This window comes from Lasioglossum baleicum, chromosome 5, assembly GCF_051020765.1.
Source record: "Lasioglossum baleicum chromosome 5, iyLasBale1, whole genome shotgun sequence".
Lineage (NCBI taxonomy): Eukaryota > Metazoa > Arthropoda > Insecta > Hymenoptera > Halictidae > Lasioglossum > Lasioglossum baleicum.
Genome location: NC_134933.1, coordinates 7,937,311 through 7,959,837, shown reverse-complemented (window position 1 = coordinate 7,959,837; position 22,527 = coordinate 7,937,311). Strand labels below are relative to the sequence as shown.

Here is a 22,527-nt window from a genome sequence, read left to right as displayed (position 1 = left end):
TTTACGAAAACTCGAATAAGCTGACCAATTCTCTCCTCGAAGATTCTGATCGAAACGAAACGCGCGTCCCGTCGATCTTTATTAATGTGGACGTTTATTTAAACTTTGCTAATTTGCTAGCATTACGGATGCATAAACTTTCGCAATTTTTTAATGACATTTCCGCTCTACTTCTCTCGCAGGAAATATTACGGCAGATGCGTTTCTCCCTGCTTTATAAAAGAACCTATGAAAAACCTTGTATACGAGACGCTAACGTAAATAGTAAACGTCGCAGAGGAATCGCGGGAAATGTAGAGAAAAATATGGGAACATGGAATTGTGCACAGACCAGAAATGATATTGTCTTACACGTGCACATTTTAATAAGGCTTTCGCGTCCGGTTCCGAGTCATCTGGCATAAATACGTCTTATCGTACGGTTTACGGTTTGAAATACGAATATCACTTCTTTAAATCCCGCTTCGGAGTACGCGGACATTTCATACTTTATCCGTCGACGTTCCTGCAGAACAGGAAACAGGTTTTTAAAAGTACATAATGCCGCCGGTGGTCTGCGAATTTACGAAATATAAAACGGCGGAAACTCATTTTGTTAATACGCGTGTAGTTAAATATACGTGTACTTAAAATGACACGCACCGAAACACGTGTGTACGTGTATTAAACATTGCTATTCTTTATACGTACGCAAAACTGAACTAGCGGATCGTAATAATATTAAATCCTTCTGGAGTTTTAGGAATTCTAAGGGTGGATTTATAGTGGAGCCTGTGAGCATCGATGATAGCGGCGCGGCGCGGTGAAAACAAACCAACATGCGTGACAACATTTCGACACATACTAATGAAAAAGTACATATGTATTTTCATTGTTTTTCTTTTTTTTCACCGCACAGCTCGCCTCGCTGCTCCACTATAAATCCACACTAAGCGAAGAGCATCTAGCCTGCCAAGCAGCATGTATTACAAAGAAAATGTGGCCTCTAGTGATGACAATATTGCGAATTTATTTGGTATGCTTTTTGGATCTATCTACCGAAATAACACTACTAATTCAATACCCCAGAAAATGGTTGTAACCCCTGTGTTTCTGACATTGATGTAGACATTAGTGAACTTTATATCATGTTAGATGAACTCGATGTCAATAAAGGGCCTGGAATAGATGGCATCCCTCCCTTATTTTTCAAAATGTGCAGCTTTATTTTATTTCGACGACTTTGGAAAATTTTTAATAAATCTCTAAAATCAGGTCTATTCCCCGCACTTTGGAAAACCAGTCTGGTTACACCCATTTTCAAGAGCGGTGACAAATCTAATGTTGAAAACTTTAGACCTATAAGCATCATTAGTGTTATATGCCCGAAGTCTTTGAAGAAATTGTCACTAAGTTATACGGCTCTGTCTCTCTCTCTCTCTCTCTCTCGATATGTGAACAGCAACATGGCTTCGTAAATAAGCGACCGACAACCACAAACCTAGCAATGTACTGCAACTATGTCTCATCTTCTTTGGATGCCAATCTACAAGTTGACACAATATTTACTGATTTCTAGAAAGCTTTTGACACTGTAAATCATTCCCTTCTAATTGAGAAGCTTTCTGCTTTGGGTTGCAAGGGTAATCTATTGGCATGGGTAGAAAGTTACCTTAATAACCGGTTACAAATTATATGTATAGGCAGTTGCCTATCATCCCCGATAAATGTTCTATCCGGATTACCTCAAGGCTCCCACCTGGGTCCTCTACTATTTGTAATGTTCATTAATGATTTAACCACCATTTTTCAACATTGTTAGTATCTCCTATTCGCAGATGATTTAAAAATCTTCAGCATCATCTCGTCCCGGGTTCCGGATTACAGGTAGACCTGGATCGTTTCTGCGACTGGTGTCACAGGAACGGTATGGATCTCAATATTAAAAAATGCCATATTATGCGTTCCTCCCGTCGTTCTGTACCTCTTATATATCCTTACCGTCTTGATGACTGTATTCTCTCCTCAATAACAGAAGTTAAGGGCTTAGGAATTCACTTCTCCTCTACCTTAGACTTTTCCAACTATTTTTATCACATTGTCAACTCCGCTTCAAGAATGCTCGGGTTCATACTTCGTTTTTCCACTGATTCTCATTCAATCCATACACTTAGGTTGCTACATATTACCCTTGTCCGTCCCCTGTTAGAATACGCTTCAACTATATGGTCTCCGAAAAGCGATAAGTATGAAATGATGCTCGAGAGAGTGCAGCATAAATTTCTCATGTTTTGTGCATGTAAAACACACAATCCAATGTCAATCTTTGATCATGATTACTCTAAAATATTAAACACAGTCAACCTGGAGACATTGTCTGATCGAAGAATAGTATCCGACCAGAGCTTTACTTTTAATTTGATAAATAATAATATAGATTGTCCCGCACTCCTGAGGCAAATCAATTTCTACGTACCTGAACGTGTTTTGAGAACGAGAGCAGGATTTCAAACAATTAAATCCAAATCCACACATGGAGTAATAAATCCTTTAAATCGCATCATTGCAAGCTCAAACATACTGTATAATAATATTGATTTTTTTAATGGCACGTTACAGGCATTCAAAAGAAAATTACGCAAGATTATTTGTTAATATCGTACCTGTATTTGTTTAAATTCGCGCTTGTCCCTTCTTATGTAAATATTACGTTAAGACTTTTTTTTTTGTTATGTTTCTTTTTGTTTTTATCAGTTCTACTGTAAACAACTGTAAACATTTGTATAAAAGAACCTCGGTCCGTATAAAATAATAATAATAATAATAATAATAAATAATAAATAATAAATAAATAAATACACGTGAAATAGGGATCTCTAATTCAAACCCATTTTTCTCGATGTTCTGCTGGTTTGTGATACCTCATTTTACTCAGTCGCGTATATCACGATTTCGCCGACATCCTGTACAGTGACAGGAAAAGCAAGACCTTATGGCCAGAGCGATATAAAACGCTCTTCTCCGGAGCAGACAAGATCGAATGAAAAACTAAAGAATAATAGGAGGTAGCGGACTCGGGTTGAACAATGCCAGGCTTCGATAGTCCGAAATATAGAGCTGTGCGGTTCGGGGTGAGAAATAGGGTGGCACAGTGCGAATCTGTGGCGAGGATAACATCTCGCAGTGATTTCTAGCAGGAAATTACTTTCCTGGCGCGTCGGTAGCTTCGGGATAACCTCTCGTACGTCACCTAAACTTGGAGATCCGTGCTCGACTCGGTATCAAAGCAACCCTCTCACAGCGATACATTATTAAAAAGCACGATCGAGCGATCCTCGTATAAAGTTACGGCTATAGTGGATGCGTTTCCTGGCAAGCTAACGTTCCGACAAGTACGTCGGAACGATCACATAACGTCGTTACACTGTTAAAGTTACACTGCGTGCGTTTCGTTTCTCGGGAGTCGCATCAGCTCGGAACATAGAGCTGCGAGTTTTATGCAGTCGTAAGGAAAATGAGTGGGCGAAGCACAAAACTTTGAGAACCTCGGAAGAATACGGGAATGTCACCGAGAAAATATTATTTTCAGTGGTAGTAGCCACTATTAAAATTTGACTAAATCCTGCCGAAGGATATACAGTACCCGAAATTTCCATAAAGCCACCTATATTTTTCCACGTACTTTTTTTTAAATATTGTCAAGTTTACTACTTTTCCTCATCTACAATTATATTTAGTTGATACTAATCGTAAATGTACGAGAATCTGCTCGGAAATGTTCAAAAACGTCGACCATGCAAACTTCACAGGGGGGTTTCTCAAGATAAAAGTCTGCTCTTTCGCGTGGTATAGTTCGATTTTTCTCTGGACCCTTATTTTTTGAGATGAATTCGAAAATATCCGCAAAAATTGGTGCAAAAGTGGTGTCTCTCCGTCTTTAATCATTGTTTAAACATGTTTAAACAATCGTAATGTATTAATATTGGATATCACTGTATTCGGGAAAGTCTACAGAATCTTTTGCTGTAAAGAACAATTCAATATCTTTTATAATAACATCACAATATTTGTTTAAAGTTGAAAAATATGTCTGTTTTTTAAACTCCATTTTCTCAAAAACTGGACGTATAGGAAAAAAATGAAAAACAGATTCGGAATCAGCGCGGGAAACTCTATAAGGATCGCATAGTGGGAATCGAAATACTTTTAAAAAGTTGAAATTTGTTGGACAGTGTTATTAATATAGAAATAAAAAAGGACTTATTGTTGATTTTGAACCTACTTATTTAAAAAAATATGTGGCTTTATGGAAATTTCGGGCACTGTATTCCGGAATTTTCTTAGATATTTTCAGAAGCCATAAATGCGTAAAGATCCGCAGTCTAGTAATCAGTGTTTTTATTTTAATGTGTCTACCGTTTTAAACCGCATCTACATACTCATTTCTGCTATAAACGCGTAAAGTGTAATTATAACGATCAAGAGGGGAGATAGGTTTCAATGAAACTCCCATTTCCTGCAGTTGATGAACGATCTGAACGATTCGGACGCGATAAAAACGACGCGACGCACAGTGGTCCAAACGGCCGATTTAGGAGTGCAAAAGTCAAAAAACCAAACATGAAGTAGGCATTTAATACTGTTTCTTACATCAACACACATGTCTGTAGAAGCTGAAATCAACAATTTTACTTCTCAAATCAATTATTGTTAAGTGTGGCATAGGTTGAAAGTAGCAGTATGAAAAGTACATCGATATAAAGGACATCCTTTTCACCTATTATTTTTTTGTTTGGAACATTAATATTGATTTCTAATTATAACAGCCGTGTTCAGAAGCATTAGGAAGATATGAAAAAAAATATAAAACAATTTTTCGGAAATGTTTAAATAATGTTCCTCAAGGAAGTATTAAGAAATTTATTTTTTAAGTTTGTTGTAGGAAATACTAATGATATTCGCCCGTATTCGCGTTAATTTTTGCATGAATATTAGGAATGGAATATGTAGTTTGTGGTTTCATCAAATTTATTTACAGAAAATTGCAGATTAGCAAGTTATTTTATTTTTTCTGGTACAGTTCGATGACGAGTACGCGTGGAACGAAGAGGTTTTAAGAAATTCATTTCTTAAATTAGTAGGAAATACTAACGATGCTCGCCCGTATTCGCGTTAATTTTTGCATAAATATTAGGAATGAAATATGTAGTTTATGGTTTCATCAAATTTATTTGTAGAAAAATGCAGATTAGCAAATTATTTTATTTTTTCTGGTACAGTTCGATGACGAGTACGCGTGGGACTTACATATATAATAGACGTATTATTATAATAAATAATATATAATAGACGATTAATAGACGTATTAGGCAATAATGTGCAATGAATGCACATTATTATTATTATTATTGTTGTTGACGTAAATTTCATTTCTGAAAATTATACTTTTGTAAAAAACGAAGAATTGAGTACAAGTTTCTCTTTTCTATCACTATACATTAAAACTGGCATTATAAATTGAAATATGTTACTTCTCTGCTATATTTTAAGAAAAAAAAATATTTCAATAAACTTACGGAACTCTATTAGCCTTCTTTATACTTACCTAATGTGTATAGAATACATGTAACACAGAATTATCGATTATTAGAAGCGTTTATACTTTTGCACTCCTAAATCGGCCGTTTGGACCACTGTGCGACGCGACGCATCGAAGCAAATAATACGAGCAGTACGTATATGTCGCGTAAGATTGAAAATCGCGTACAGTTCAGTATAACAGCAGCGTTGTCCTAACACACACACACGAACGATGATATTTGTTCGAAGCGCAGCGTTTGGCGACGAATCACCCAGGATGAAAATATACCGGAATGGAACAGACCCAAGTACGCCGTCTGGGATTATCCCCTGGAAGACAAGTTCACGAAGATGTATTACGCGATGGAGCAAGCGGGATTTGTTCGAAGCGTCGAGCAAGCCGTGAAGACGGTCCGGAAAGTAAACCGCACTTTCGAGTTCGCTTTTATAGCGGACGCTATGACCATAAACTACCTGATCCTGACGAACTGTGACTTCAGACAGGTCGGACAGCAGTTCAGCAGGAAACCGTTCGCGTTTGCCGTGCAAAAGGATTCGCCATTGAAGCGGAGAATCGACGACGCGTGAGTCCTCAACTTTACTGCTCCGTTCTATCCTCCTTTCAATCATTTCTCTCGCACCTTACAACGCCGATTCTATTCACTGTGCGATTCCGACAGCGGTGCTTTTAAACGTTCCGACGGAGTCTGGCTATTTCTGACGATGCACAGTTGGGTACAGTGATGTCTCTCACGGCGCAAAAGCCTCGGAGGGATTCGGTTGCTGCGTGCGTAGACGGGTAGCTATTTTTTTGAGCTTCAAAGGCCGAGCCGAACGTAGAGAAGGACAGCGTCTCTTTCTTTCCGATACGCTGTCCTTCCTTGCGTTCGAAACTTTCATCGTCGATTAAACCACTAAATACAGTTGAAATTATATCGTGTTTAGTCTTTTTTAATCAGAAAAATGCCGCGGATATATTGATGAAAGTTTCATAAAGAAATAAGTAATAATAAAAAAAATTAAATATTGGTGTTACATTGTGAGGACGCACGGGCCTTTGAACTGTGCCGACGACTGCGACTCTCCACGTCGCATTAGTAGTGGTTCACACCGATATATCCGAGCCGAGATCAGATTACTACAGTGGAGGAGATATCTTTTTGCGGCATGCGTGTACAGCCTTTTTGCGCCGTAAGAGACATTTGAGTATTTGGCCGAAAAGCCAGGAAAAAGTCAATGTCTAAATTTTTGCTTTCCGACGTAGTTAAAGGTCTGAAGAATAAGGCTTTAACCCTTAGCAGTCTAGGGATGACTCAGAGCCACCACTAAAAATTGCTGGACAATGGTATGTCCATATAATAAAGATTCAGAATATTGTTCACATTATTAAATATGTTGGTATCTAAATCAACTACTACACATTTAAGGATTGCAAAAGGTATTATATCAATTTGATATTCACAAAATGAAAAAAAACCATGCACAATGGAATTATTCTAGGTTGGAAGAAATGTTTAATTTTCAAGTTCAAATATCTCCGACTGCAAAGGGTTAATATTTGTTTCTTTTTTGTACACCTGTCTTGTATTCCGGTAACTGCAATTTTATTTATATGATACAACTTTTTCGACAAAAAATAAAAATCATTTAGATTTTTTAAATGTTGAAATACATTTTTTGATTCATAATGTCATATATTTTTCCGGCTTTCCGGCCAAATACCCCACTGTGCTGTGTCTAGGATGTTTTCGGTATTTTTACTATTTTTCTCAGACTTTCATATTCGTTTCTGTTCAGTTGAAGTTTATCCAATGAAGCTTTATAGGACACAAGCTTTGCTCTTTTTATTCAATAAAGCTCTATCACCGTTCGATTCGTTTATTTAATAGCTGCTCGTATTTTAGTGGTTTTTACAATGCTTAACGTTCCTAATAATGGTCGCAATTTTTCAAGATTTTATAGAGTATCAGCATTGCGCGTTTCATTCGGTAACGTTCCACCATCGTCCGATCGATCCGTTTAATTGTACGGGGCCGTTCATATTTCTCGCAATTTTTATTCACCTTCATAATGATCGCAATTTTTCAAGCTTTTTCAAACTCGTTTCTATTCGGTCGACGTTTCACTTCATTGAATGAAATCCTCTGCAATGCAAGCACCGCCCGTTTTATTCGATAACGTTCTATTATATCGCTCGATCCATTTATGTAATCCGTTTATTCGGTGATAAATAAAATCTGCGTGGCAATTGTTTCGTCGAAAACTTTAAACAAGCACGAAACATATGTACAGATCATTTCATAGAATACAATTTCTTTTATATTTCATATTTCATCTTGATATCTGTCTTACTTTTTTTACCACGCTTATATTAGCTTGCCGAGTTGTCGTTGTTGTTGTTGTATGCGTCAAATCTTGTAATCGAATATTAAACCACTTCCCGATGAGCTAGAGACTTGAAACTTTAAACATAGCTCAGAACTGGATGACAATGCAATATTAAAAAACAAATTTAAAAAAAAAACTGTGCGTCTAGGAGAAAAAAAAAATGTTTATATTAACTTTCACACCTCGCCGCGCGACGCTCAGTACTACGTGATCGCGTTCAGCGATCCCCACTCCGCGCACCAGCGCTCCTTACTCCACTAACGCGTTCCCACTCCGACTCATCTCCACTCCACTGGCTTACTTCGCACCGAAGGAGCTCAGTGTGGTGTTCCGTTCATTCGGTTCCATTTCGGACAATTTCAGACTCCATCAAGAGACGTCGTCTCTCGGAGTCATCCTCATTCTACCTCGCGTATTTCCATATCTTGCGTTCCATTTAAAAAAGACTAAAAAGTAGAAAGTAAAAATATATATAAAAAAAACCTTTTGAAAACCACGCTTATATTAAGATGCACTAAAAAGGAGAAAATAATTTTTTTAGACATTAGTGACTATAAATAAAAGCGTGGAGCGCCCACGAAGATTACGTCAATATAGTTTAGCGCTCCACACTTTTATTTATAGTCACTAATGTCCAAACAAATTATTTTCTCCTTTTTAGTGCATTTCAATATAAGCGTGGTTTTTAAAAAGTTTTTTTTATATATTTTTGTATAAAATTCTCCGACTTATATACTTCACGCAATCGTCGCTTTAATTGAACCTCGATAAGTGCATCGTCGAGCAACTCGCACCGCGTCGCCTAACATAAAGAAAATGTTGTAAAGATGATCCTTCTGGGTTCCCTCGGCTTCCAACTTGATCGCGAAACAGAACAAACTTTCCATTCGCCCCGATATGAAAGTTTGAGGGATTGGAAAACTGTAGGAGAGCCATTGTTATTGCGTTCGTCGCGCGGCAGAGAGTCTGTTCGCCGTGCACCACTTTTCCTGTCGCGCAGAGATCCGAAACTAAAATGTACCTCCTCAACTACTAAAAAATCAATTTTCGCCATCACTTCCAAGTTATAATTTGGTCCAGATACTACGAGGGAGTGAAACTTTAAATTCCAGTACGAGGAATCCAAGTTCCAGCGTGGCAAAATCAGTTCGACCAGATTTCGCGATGATAGTAAACATTTGATTACAGGATCGCGCGCCTGGCGATTCTTGAGAGATTGAAGGAGCTGGAGAGAAAATGGTGGGACGAGAACCCTTTGAGGGCAAATTGCCCGCCGGAGGAGGACTCGAACGCCGGCTTCGGCCACGACAATTTGGCGGCGGTGTTCTCGCTGATCCCGGTCGGCGTACTCCTCGCCGTTTTAATATTATGCTCGGATTATTTCCGGCGCTCCCGTTCTCGTCCGCCCGACGAGCCGGAGAGGAAGAGGACGCTATTCTTTGTGAGGACCGAACGCGCCCCGGGAACGGGAACCGATGAAACGTCCAAAATCAAAGGCAACGGTAACCTCCTCCGCGGCTGGAATGATTTCCGTTCCGTTCGGCTCGCGTTATTTCGCGAGCAGGCCGGAAACTCGCTGCGAGACGACAGCCACGGGAAATAACCAAGGGAAATGGAAGGATCGCGAGGAAAAAACCCGTTGTTTCACAGAACGAGATTTCCCGTTCGTCGGATTAACTTGTCACGGTCTGACAAACCGACCAAACACGGCCCCCGCTCTAGAAATCGCAACGGAAACGCCGCGCCGACGTTTGTCGCGGCAATTAGCTAAATCTGTTTTCTCACCCTCAGCCCCATGCTTTTTTTCGGAACGACGACGCGACGCCAAGGCAGTCCTTCTCGGTTTTATGCGAAAATCGATGCGGTTTCTGCCGGCCGCGTCCGTGAAAATTCTACACCGGGGGGCTTTAAACGTTGCTTGCTCTTTAGATTGTTTAAGTGGCCGTTTAAAGTGACTTGCGTGCGTTGGCTCGCGGAGATGATAAATGCGAGCTTATTCAGATTTTCTGTAATTTTTATCGCGGCGTGTGCTTGAGCAAAGAAGTTAATCGCTTTCAACTAGAACGGTTTAATTAGCTGAATCATTTTAAAGTACGAGATCCGAAGTAGGTCGTTTTGTAGAACACCTTGCACTGTGATTTATTTTATGATTACAGTGATTAGAGCTTCTTATATTATTCGTAATTGTTGATGCACACCGACGATATGCACATAGGTTGAAAATAATATAACAGAAACATTAAATAAAATTAAATAAAACTATTAAAGAAAATCGCGAGGGGTTCGCATGGTTTCAGCTTGAAAGATTGATCCTTTGAATACCGTATCAGCAATAAACGAAACCACGATTTTCCAGTGAAATACAACAGGTGTCGTGTATTCATGAGTTGTTTGTAAAATTGATGGCAATTAAATCCAGAATACTAAAATATAACGTTGAAGCCGTACATTCCATTAGCAGCGTTCGCCAATTAGAATTCTTTTTCCCGGCAACAAAATATCATGTGATCCTGCTCGGTTCACCTTCTACCCTTGCACCTTTACCCTTCCAGGAACTTCATCGCGAGAAAATCCACTGAAATCTCGCGACCTAACCCACTCGAGTTCGACTTCATTACGAAAAGGACACCGACTGCACCGAATCCCACAAAAGAGGTCTTGCAGAGCTAATTGATCGTGGCTAGACACTCGATTCACAACCGAGGAAGCGTTCGATCCGCTGTTAACGTACATTCGTTCGCTTTGAAATGTTAATTCGCGAAACAAGATTTTTTGCGACAACGATGACAAAATATTGTTTGAAATCAATTACTAAACATGTAGGTATTGTACGAGGTATTATACCAATTTCGTATCCGTCCCCTGTTAGAATATGCTTCAATTATATGGTCTCCGAAAAGATTTAATTACAAAATCATGCTCGAGAGAATTCAGGTTTTGTTCATATAAGCTAAATAATCCAATGTCATTCTCTGATCATGATTACTCCACAATATTAACCACAATGAACCTAGAAACATTGTCTGCACGAAGAAGAGTATCCGATCAGAGCTTTATTTTTAATTTAATTAATAATCATATTGATTGTCCCTCTCTACTTACGCAAATCAATTTCTATGTACCTGAACGTGTATTGAGAACTAGAGCAGGATTTCAAACGCTTAAAGCCAGATCTGCCTATGGATTATTTAATCCAATAAATCGCATTATTGCAAACTCTAGCACTCTCTATAATCGTATTGACTTTTCCATTGGGTCTTTGCACATGTTTAAAAAACAATTCCGCAGGATTATAGGATAATACCATATAGTTTCTACCATTAGTTTTTGTGCATTATTGTTTTCTATTGTAAACATTTATGTAAGAGGCCTTCGGCCCGTTTATAATAAATAATAATAATAATACAGTATTTTATCGATAATTGTCCCCAGGGATACTATTTTTTGACTTTTGCCGAACGTAGAAAAGGACAGTGGAGATCGAGAGGCCTCGCTCGCCGAGAAGTGTAAACATAACTAATTCAATGACAAACTTCTTTACTTTTCTTTGACCAACATATTCGTGGAATTTTTCAAATGAAAATGATACCAAATATGATATAATTCCAATTATATTTATTCGTGTAATGAACGATGAAAGTTTTCGACGCAAAGAAGGACAGCGTATGGGAAAGAAAGAGACGCGGAGAGTCGCAGCGCGCCGCCACAGTTCAAAGAACTTCCCATACGCTGTTCTTCCTTGTAAATATTCTTATATTCATTGTGAATATTATTGGAATTATATCATATTTGGTATCATTTTCATTTAAAAAATGCCACGAATATGTTGGTCAAAATCCAATAAAAAAATAATGAAGAATAAAGAAGTTTTGTTATTGGATTAGTGTGGTCTCACCGATATACCCGAGCCGTATGATGTCATACTTCTCGGCGACCGAGGCCTCTCGAGCTTCTTGGACCCTCAAGGGCCCCGCAGGAGTGGGGATAGTTCTGGGACAATTGTCGGCCAGACATTTAGGACATTTATCGATAAAATACTGTAATAATATCCGTAAAATTAAAAGAATCATAGGAAATTGAGATATTCCAAACGGCTAAAATATTTCATCCCCAGTCGATTCGATCTTCCCTTTGCTACTGAATAAAAATTCTTTGATAGTTCAGTGATGAATTGCACCGTTTCGTTCAGCCAACAAATGAAATGCAGAAGGTAATAGCTACGGAAATAAACATGAGCCGAGCGATTTGTTACCGCGAAGATGATTTGCGTGAGAGTCGAGGAGATCGTTTGCGAACTTTTACACGACGCCGAGTCACGTCACGTCGTGTCGCGTCACGTCACGGAGCCATCGAAATGAAAGTTTCAAGCGTTGCGCCACGGAAAAAACAACGATCGACCACCGGTCAATTACTAGATAGCAGGATCAGCAGGCACGCGACGACCGTCATGCAAATTCGCGGCGGACCGTCGCGGTCTTGTGGTCTCCGCGGTCACCTGCGGATTATCACAGTCTTCGAAGTCCAACTGAGAACAATTTACGAGGGATTTTTGACGGGCGAGAGCCTGGTCAGACAAAAAACTATAGGAGGAGGACAGTTGCGTAGTCGCGGGAAATTGATTAGGTCATCCCCGCGGCAACCGGTGGGCAAACACGAATGAAATAGAACGAGCCACCCCTGTCGCTGCGTTTCGAAGACTCAGTTGTTTGACCGATCTCCGCGCGTTTCGCGCCTGCAACGCCTCGTCCACGCCATCAAATAATTTCCGCGCGAATCGCGTTCCTACAACAAGGAATTCGACGAGTGCTCGACACCGAATGTGATTTTTACGAGCTGGTGCTGCTTCGATCATGAAACTGCTCGTTCTGGCCGCTCTGGGCGGCTTCCTCGGACTCTACGACCAGTTTCCGGTCCATGGGCAAGATGCCAAAGACGCGAGCGATAAGGAATCCACCGCTAAAACGAGGCCTGTAAACATTTGTAAGTGTTCAAAGCTAACTTTCCTTGTTACCTTCAAGATTGGTTCCGGGAGCGGGAGGCTTGAATCGCGCGCCATTTTTGTTTCGATGGAACAATCTGAAAACGTCCAAAATAATATCGCTTCTAAACTTATCTAAAGTTACCTGCATTGCATCGAGTTTTCACAATTTCCTTACGACTAGATGTTTTTGGTAAACATTGTGTAAATTTTACTGTTTACTTTTACGGATTTAACGCATTTTAACGCTTTCAACGTTGCCGAGCTACCACCTCGTTCAATTTTAATGTCGATCTGCGTGGATTGAACCATGAGAGAGAAAAACCATTACAGCCTTACCGACTTATGACTTATATTATTTTCAACCCATTAAACGAATTAACAAAGAGAATAAATGTCTACCTCGTTCCAGTTTGCTGCAATTCAGGTACAACATTTTTACATTGTATAAAGATCCACTGTCCACTAACAATCAACTGTAAATTATGTTTCGTGTCAAGTTTAGTCATATATCTTTGAGAAGAGATCACACCCTAACACCCTCATTTTCGCCCAGTCATCATCAACGAGGAGGACAACAAGATCGCCAACAAGAGTATCCTGGCAGGCCTGAAGACGCTGAAAGAGAAGTACCCGACTTACCTCGGTGAAGTCTGGACGATTCAGATGAACAAGACGACGTTGAACGACACTCTGGACTTGATCTGCGACATCTGGGACTCCGCGGTGGACGGGGATGACCTGAGAGTGCCGGACATGGTCCTGGACACGACTACCGCTGGTCTGTTGTCGAAGATAACGGGATCGTTCACAGCAGCGCTGGGGATTCCTACGCTATCCGCCCAGTACGGTCAGGAGGGAGATTTGATCTACTGGAGGAACTTGAACGAGGATCAAGCGGGTTACCTGGTGCAGGTGATGCCTCCCACGGACCTGATACCGGAAGCGGTGAAGCTGCTGGCGCACCAGTTGAACATAACGAACGCGGCGATCCTGTACGACCAAAACTTCGTGATGGACCACAAATACAAGAGCCTGTTGCTAAACGTGCCGACAAGGCACGTGATCAACGAGGCCCCCCGGCAGGGGTCGGAGATGAGGAAGTACCTGCCGAGGCTGAGGGACCTGGACATCGTCAACTACTTCGTCCTGGGGGATGCAAACACCATCAGCATGGTCCTGGAGACGGCCCAGTCTTTGAACTTCACCGGCAGGAAGTACGGCTGGTTCCTACTGACTCCGGACAACGACGTGTGGCCCAAGTGCAGCTGCAGAAACATCAGCGCTCTCTTCATGCGTCCTGAGCTCAACAATTCTGCTCACCATGCTGTCGCGGCTGATCTGCCGAAGCCGATCCTCTCGTCCGCTTTCTATTACGAACTCGTTCAGCTGGCGGTCAGGGCGATGAGGATGGCGATAGAGGACGGGAACTGGCCCAAGCTGCCCAAGCACATCACCTGCGATCAGTACAATAACACCAACACGCCCGAGAGGAAGCTAGACTTCCTGGCGAAGCTGAAGGCAGCCTACGCGGCCATGACGCCGACGTATGCTGGTATTCGATGGGGGACGAAGAACGGAGAGCACATGGCCAAGTTCGAGATGTCCATTCACCTGGTGAACATCGAGGACGGAGCTATCACTTCGTCGATTGACAGCGGAGCTTGGAACGCCAGCGTTTCTGCGCCCTTGAAGGCAAGTTAGGATTACAATTTCTTTCTGCGGAGACACTCGTCTCCATTGCTAGCGGATTCCTTTATCGATCGAATAGCTGTTCTTCACCGATTCGAAAGATTTTGTACTCGAGGACCTCTGCAGACGCTTCGCTGCTGGAACAACAAAATAAATACTTTATTCAACGAGGCAAGACGCTTCGGATATCGAAGTCGTGTCTCTCCGTGCCTCGCAAGTTGTCCCTCGAGACAGACACACACTTTAGCTAATAATTCGGCCAGAACCGAAAGTGCCAGTGGAATGACACAATCAGACTGATTGCTGCCGCGTTCCTTTCGAATTCCAGGAGACACATTGTCAAGCACGGAGAACACTTGTGCGCAATATAATGATATTCGTCCTTGGAAGGCTAGTATTTTTACAGCGTACAGTGATTTTATTCGATTCGATTAGCGCAGCGCTCGGATTTACTTACTCGCGACGGCCGAGTTTCGAAGGCTACGCCCCCTCCACCCGGCCTCGCGTCTCGCTCCCCGTGGCGGCCATAGTTCGAAGCTCCTCAGAGAGTAAGTAAATCCGAGCGCTGGATTAGCGTATACAGTGTTTTATTGATAAAAATCCCCAACACGGGACTGCCCAGTGAAGAAGTGTAAACATAACTAATCCAATGACAAACTTCTTTATTTTCCATTATTTTGTTATGGAACATTCACCCCTCAAGGGGCTACACCCCGCAGTAGTGGGGATAGTTCTGGAACATTTACCGGCCAGACATTTGGGACACATTTATGGATAAAATACTGTACTCCTTAGTCGAGCGAATTTAGCTTCAAAACCGGAAAGAACTGGTTTCCACGCGGAACACAGTTCGGAACGTATATGTACCGCAGGTGCATTCCAGGAACGAAGTTGTTACCGTTCGTGCAGAAGTCGGCGATTTTAAAATGGCAGTATCGACGACCGCCCTCTCCGCGATTCATTTCATTCTCCGGGATGGGTACTTTAGTATTTATTGCGCTCGAGGTCTGTGCGTGACATTATCGCAACGGGAAATTGGGTCGGTCTATTGATCTACGAAAAAATGGTGGTTTTGAGTCACGCGAGAACGAGAGGCCTCGATAATCGAATGTCACGGCTGAAGCGCGCCGCGCTGTTCGAAATTCGCCCGACGAAAACTGGAAAACGGCCCCGTTTTTCCGTTCCGCAATCGGCGATCGACGGCACAAAAACTGAACCACAGTAACACAAAACGTTCGATCATTTTCTCTATTGTTCACACATTTTGCATTAGACTAGTGACAATTAGAATATTTTCAAACAACTTGTTCTTGATCAGTGGTACAGAGACGGGATAATATTAGTAGAAAATGTTCGATTATTTTCTACACTGTTCACAGATTCTCCATAGACTGGTGACAATTTGAATATTTTCAAACGAAACTTCCTCGCTCACAATTTGTTACGCTGTTCTTGACGAATGGCACAGAGACGGGATAATATTACATTAATAAAAGATGTTCGATCATTTTCTACACTGTTCACTGATTCTCCATAGACTGGTGACAATTTGAATATTTTCAAACGAAGCTTCCTCGCTAAATTTATTGCACTGTTCTTGATGAATGGTACAGAGACGGGATAATATTATATTAATAGAAAATGTGTTCGATCACTTTCACGAGCTTGAATATTCTCGAGTAAAGCTTCCGCGCTGAATTTTTCGCGTTCGCTCGTGCCACGGCGATGCTATCGTTTTCAACACGTTGTTATTTCAGAAAAATGATTCTGCTGCTGGTAACAATCGAGGAAATTGCAGCTAAAACAATTTCTTGGCCGTGACCTTTGACCGGTACGGTGGCCACGTCCTTGACACGCGGCTACCTCATTTATTTACACCTGTTACCGATAACGATAACGAAACGCGCTGATGAAGATAACACATGCAACTTCGTTTGTTTATCGAATATACACTAGCAAAAACCCTTCAGCCACGTAAACGTGCTCCGACATTCGCGGTAGTTGTTTCGCGCAATTCGAGCATCCGACACGCAGAATTCGCCTGAAGAACTTCAGTCAACTTGTAAACTAGAACGTACCCCAGATATCGGAGGCGGGAATCAACGCGAAACAGCTCTTTAATTAGCTGTTTAATTAACAACATCGCTTCCATATTTTCGGGGGACGAAATACAAAAATATAATCGCAAACATTTGCCTTCGATCGAGCTGGTACGGTGAAAGATCAAAAATCTGAAGGCCAAAAACAATCCCTGATTCTGCGAAGGTGACGAACGAGGGGGTGATGAACGCGACTGCGGTGAAGAGCTACAGGGTGGTCACGGTGATCCATCCTCCTTTCGTGATGTTCGACGAGAAGAAGAACGAGTACTACGGGTTCTGCATCGACCTGCTGAACGAGATCAAAGACACGGTCGTATTTCAATACGAGATCCGCGAAACAGAGGACGGACGGTACGGGAATCTGAACCCGAACGGCAGCTGGGACGGTATGTCTCTCTCTCTCAGTCAAGTTTCTAATCAACCGTAAGTACTCGGCAATCTGACGCTGTCCTTTTGTCAGAAAACACTCTTGCCAGTCGCGCTTCGTGGCCCGATCCTCTAGGAACGATGTCCTTATTCCCAATCCAACTATCATGAGCATCTTCAAATAGATGAATCATCTAAAAATGGCTTTAGAGAGAAGGCTCGGTTGCTCATAGTAGCTGGAAAAGCTAGAGGAGCCTCAGTGCAGTGTTTCAACCCTTAGCACTCGAGCGGTGACTCAGAGTCACCAGTAAAAATTGCTGTACCATCATAAAAATATTGTAAACATTATTAAATATGTTGACATCTAATCAATTACTAGACATTTGAGTATTGTACGAGCTATTATACCAATTTCGTGTCCACCAAATTTAAAAAATCGTTGAGAATGGAAATGTTCCAGGTCGGAAGAAATGTTTAATTTTCCAGTAAAATAGCTCCGAGTGCGAAGGGTTAATGAAATTTTAATTCAGTTTTAAACAGGGGCCATAACTGTTATAACTAAAAAGAAAAATGTCATGGAATAACAAGTATTTCATCGACTAAAATCGTATTGATTACAAATAAGGATCATAATGGGTAAATAATTGATTTGTAATAATTTGTAATAAGATTACAAATAAATTATAATAATTTAGAGAAATTCATTTCGATCACTTATATTCCAGAAAGTATAAAAATATTTTAATCATTTTTTGTCCTTCGAATTTTTTTCTCCACATATTTTGTGTACATTCTCTTAAATTTCAACAATAATCAACTTTTTATCAATGATTCTTATCGTAGAAAATTGTATAATAACTTTTATTTTTGGTCCCTGGTTTTAAATCGACAACAAAACAGGTATGATGAAAGAGCTGATCACGAAGCGAGCGGACATCGCGTTAGGTTCGTTGTGGGTGACCGCGGAGCGGGAAAGAATGGTGGACTTCACGGTGCCGTTTTACGATCTGGTTGGTCTGTCGATCATGATGCTGAAGACGAAGACGTCCACCTCGCTGTTCAAGTTTCTGACGGTGCTCGAGAACGAGGTCTGGTTCTGCATATTGGCCGCCTACCTGTTCACCAGCGTGCTGCTCTGGATGTTCGACAGGTGGTCGCCCTACAGCTACCAGAACAACCGAGAGAAATACAAGGAGGATGAAGAGAAGAGGGAGTTTAATCTGAGGGAGTGCTTTTGGTTCTGCATGACCTCGTTGACGCCTCAGGGGGGCGGAGAAGCGCCGAAGAACCTGTCCGGCAGACTGGTTGCCGCGACTTGGTGGCTATTCGGGTTCATCATCATCGCTTCTTACACCGCAAACCTGGCAGCGTTCCTCACTGTCTCCAGACTCGAGATTCCCATCGAGACACTGGAGGACCTCAGCAAACAGTACAAGATACAGTATGCTCCGATCATGAACTCTTCGGCGTATACGTACTTCAAGAGGATGGCTGCCATCGAGTGGAAGTTTTACGAGTGAGTTTCACGGCGTTTAACATGAAAGTAGATCGAATGAAAAACAGTAAAAGATTGTTCGGTCCAGAAACTTTTTAAATATTTGTTTCGCTGTAGTTGTATTTCTGGGTTGGACTGTAAGTTTGCTCGAAAGCTGAGATTGTGTACGATTGTGAGTGCAGAATCTGGAGGGAGATGAGTCTGAACGACAGCCTGTCGGACGTGGAGAGGGCGGATCTGGCGGTTTGGGACTACCCAGTCAGCGACAAATACACGAAGATGTTGCAAGCGATGGAGGAAGCCGGATTCCCGGCCTCCACCGAAGAGGCTTTACAGCGTGTTCGACGACAGAATTCGAACAACGAGTTCGCTTACATAGAAGACTCGACGACCATCAAGTACCTCACCATGACGAACTGCGATTTGATTCAAGTGGGCGAGGATTTCTCGAGGAAACCGTACGCGATCGCGGTGCAGCAGGGATCGCCGTTGAAAGATCAGTTCAACAACGCGTACGTAAATAGTCCCCGCCGATATTCGATACATACTACCGAAAGTTCTTTGATTTTTACACAATAAGTTCCGAGATTTGCTCGATTTCTCTTCAAGAGGTTCCTAGATTTTCAAAAGCTGCCTCTGCACAGCATTCACTTTCCAACAGAGTAAACTTTCTAGTATTAACGCCTTCGCTGGCTATGCGAAGGCGTTAATTGCTACCACAATTGATTCTATATCAGGCAGTTCCAACCTCTTCCCCTCCGACAACTGCAAGGTCCGCCACCATCGAACCTCTTTACAATGTATGCGTGTGCATCGCGTGATGGGAGCTTCCCACTACTATACATTATAACGATGAAGTCTAAGAGTGGGGGAAGAACCTAAGCGGGGAAGGTGCCTCGAATAGCTCCGGGGCTACTCGTTGGAACTGCCTGTCCTGTATAATTGCGACTAGAAATCGAGACTGGAAATTGTATGAAGTTTCTCTGTTCCAACGTGCCAGGATTCTGATACTGCTGAACAAGCGGAAGCTGGAGAAGCTGAAGGACAAATGGTGGAAGAAGAACCCGGAGAAGAAGGACTGCGACGCGGAGAACAGCCAAAGCGACGGGATCAGCATCCACAATATCGGTGGCGTGTTCGTGGTGATATTTCTCGGGATTACCTTCGCCTGCCTAACGTTGGTCATCGAGTACTGGTACTATCGACACCGCGCAAATATCACCAAGATCAATCGGAGCAGCCCGTCCAAGAGCAAAGTCACGAAAGTGAAGCCTCTCAGGTTCCAACTGCAACCTCCACCAGCTCACAGCTTCCAAGCCGCGCAATTCAGATCGAGATTCTGAGGAGATCTTCTAGACTCTAGACTGTGTCTCTCAAAACTCTTTGTATTTCACCGAGATTCTCTACTTCCTAAACGACATCGTCGCTCGAACCAAACTGAGCAATTGTCAAGATACAAAAATGAGAATTGTAATAAACACTGTGGGACCAAATGACTGTGTATGTACTAGTTTTACTTATCTGGTCTTCAACGTTCGAGCATCGGTATGGATTAGAGCAGGAGCTTAGTTCTAGCAAAATGATAGTAAATGTATAATAGTCGCTAGTTCTCACTACACGCGCAGAGAAAGAGTCTATTTTTTATTTGTTGTTCTTTAGTCTCTATTAGGTCTAATAACACCGAAACTATTTTCTATAGATCCTATCGCAGAACTGTAGATGTATTATTTAGTCTAGCATCTTTCTCATGAAAAGCTATTCTATGCCTTGTACTTTCTTAAGTATATTCGACTTCACTGAATTCGACAGCTGTTCGTGACAATTTTGGATTCTAATCATAGATTTTCCTGAGTTTATTCCGAGATTCTAATGGTATAGAATAACATACGATCGAATGACAGATAGAATAACATATCAATAATATCTCTATCTAATGCTTGTTCCATCCAAAAAGGTTTCACGGATGAGTTTCTGGATCAGATAACTCTGGATCGGCTTTGGATGGATTGCCAAGGAATCTAGAGGGTGAGAATGAGACAGAGGGCTGAATCGGGTATGGCAAATAATAGACGGCGTCAGCGTTTGCAATGCCTTTATTTGGTTACTCCCTTCGCGTACATGATTTCGCGCAGAGAACACATACTCCGATTTGTTCTTTCTATCCTCTGGCTTTCATTCCGTCGCTTGGCTGGCGCGGTCCGTTAGTCGTTTTCGTGAACGACCCTGTCTGAAACGTGACTCCACATCAACACATCCTCGCAACACGCCTTCGCATACGCATATTCAATCCTTGTTCTTTTTTCTCGTTTGAAAGGCATTTTTCGTTTTCTAATAACGTTCCTCGTTCGCGCCCCCCATACGACGCGGGGGCGCGCGTTTCTTCTCCTCCTTTTTATTTATTTATCTTTCGTTCTTTTAATTTATGTTTTCCGTTTTAATCCTGTTTTCTCTTGTTCACGTGTACGTTCTTCTTTCTCTCGTTCTCTCTCACACTCTATCTTTCTCACGCTCACTCTCTCCCTCTCTTTCGCTCAGTTATCCGATATATTTCCTCCAAGGAAGCACAGGAAAAGCATTGGATACCGGGACTCCGGTTTCTTTCGAAACACAGGATCTGCTGGGTAAGGGGAGGGGGATGGGAACGAGGGAATGGTTAGGACATTAAATCTTCTAGGGAGTTAAATTATAATTAGGGGAAGAGATACAATTAAGATAATCCATTAATAATTACGAAAAAAACAACAAGAAAATAGAACAGTACTTCGACGATTGTTTCTTTTTTTTGCGGTTCAATAATCGTGCGGAACTTTGTCGTCGTTTTTGTTATTTCCTCTTTTTCTCTCTGCCTCATCCGTTCTCGATTCTCTCGTATAAGTACTCTGTCCTCGAATCATGGCCGCTCTCTGCGTTTCGTTTCTTTTCACGGCGCACTTCGTTTTCTTTACTAACAATGAGAGGAATTTTCTTCGCTACCGACGTTTCCACTTTCTCTCTCTCTCTCTCTCTCTCTCTCTCTCCGCTCTTCTCTCTCTTTCTCTCTCTCTCTCTCGTTCTTCAGCCATTATAAATTTGCAATGCACCCAATGAGACTCGCACAGAACGCCTGTGCGTCGGATAAGAAACAGAAAGAAGGAAAACTCTCTGCTCTCTACTACATCTCTAACAGAAAAATCAGCGCACTAATTTTTTTTGCGTTTGTTTCTTTTTCTTTCTTCGTACTCTCGCTCGTTCGTTCTCTCTCTCTCTCTCGCTCTCTCGCTCTCTCTTTCGTTCTCGCTTTCGCTCACACGCTCCCCACGAAAGTTAACGTAAAAGTATTCAACAAGCTACAAAAAAACGAAATCTCATGGACTACGTTCTCTCGATACAATTCTTTTTTTTTCGTTTTGAATTTTCTTTCACGCCGGCGCGGCGGGCGTACGACAGCACGCGCACTCGGTCTCTTCGTGGGTTTTTTTTTTTTGTTTAAACACTGGCGTAACATATACACTGTACGTTTTTTTTTATACTTTGCTCCATTTCTTTTTTTTCCCTTTACTTGTCAAAGTGTTAATAATAATTATCTAAATGAACGTTTAATATTTCCCTTTCTCGTCTCGCTATCTTTCACTTCTTCTTTTCGTTTTTTGTTCTTTCCTCGCTTGTTTCGTTCGACGACAACCGGGGGATACTTCTTTATTTAGTTTTTTTGTCGTTTATTATTATTATTACTATTATTTATTATTAGTATTTTATTTATTATTAATAGCGCCGTCTTGGATACATGCATAACAAATTCCACATGCCAAGAGGCCCCCCCCCCTCTGTGTCGTGTTCACGTTCTAAACGGTTTTTGCGTCTCTTCGCCTTTTTCGGGGAAAAAAAACATGTACATAGCTAAACCTCGGATCTCCAGTCGTCAGAGCGTTCTTTCATTATTAGTTTCGTTTGTTCGCTGTACTGTTTAC

At 41.6% G+C, this 22,527-nt stretch overlaps 2 protein-coding genes across 2 annotated transcripts in view; both read left to right on the top strand.

Moving 5' to 3' along the window:
* LOC143208832 (ionotropic receptor 25a-like) overlaps window positions 1-11,470 on the top strand; it is a 180,326-nt gene extending 168,856 nt beyond the window's left edge. Inside the window, exons 6-7 of the mRNA XM_076423675.1 lie at window positions 5,814-6,143; window positions 9,136-11,470. Of these exons, the coding sequence (XP_076279790.1) occupies window positions 5,814-6,143; window positions 9,136-9,550 (745 nt within the window). The 3' untranslated portion in view covers window positions 9,551-11,470. The remainder of the gene's footprint in view (window positions 1-5,813; window positions 6,144-9,135) is intronic.
* A 104-nt stretch (window positions 11,471-11,574) lies between these two features.
* Window positions 11,575-21,657, top strand: Ir25a (ionotropic receptor 25a). The gene is made up of 6 exons (XM_076423670.1): window positions 11,575-12,927; window positions 13,482-14,620; window positions 16,883-17,105; window positions 17,986-18,601; window positions 18,763-19,092; window positions 19,581-21,657. The coding sequence occupies exons 1-6, from the start codon at window positions 12,798-12,800 to the stop codon at window positions 19,921-19,923; spliced, it is 2,781 nt and encodes a 926-aa protein (XP_076279785.1). The 5' UTR covers window positions 11,575-12,797; the 3' UTR covers window positions 19,924-21,657.
* Window positions 21,658-22,527: the final 870 nt, after the last annotated feature.

What these genes read in the sequence shown, in the direction of transcription:
- Ir25a (XM_076423670.1), top strand. Translation starts at nt 12,798, where the DNA reads ATGAAACTGCTCGTTCTGGCCGCTCTGGGCGGCTTCCTCGGACTCTAC. An exon ending in CCCGAACGGCAGCTGGGACG is followed by an intron (nt 17,106 to 17,985) that starts GTATGTCTCTCT and finishes ACAACAAAACAG; the next exon opens with GTATGATGAAAGAGCTGATC. An exon ending in ATCGAGTGGAAGTTTTACGA is followed by an intron (nt 18,602 to 18,762) that starts GTGAGTTTCACG and finishes TTGTGAGTGCAG; the next exon opens with AATCTGGAGGGAGATGAGTC.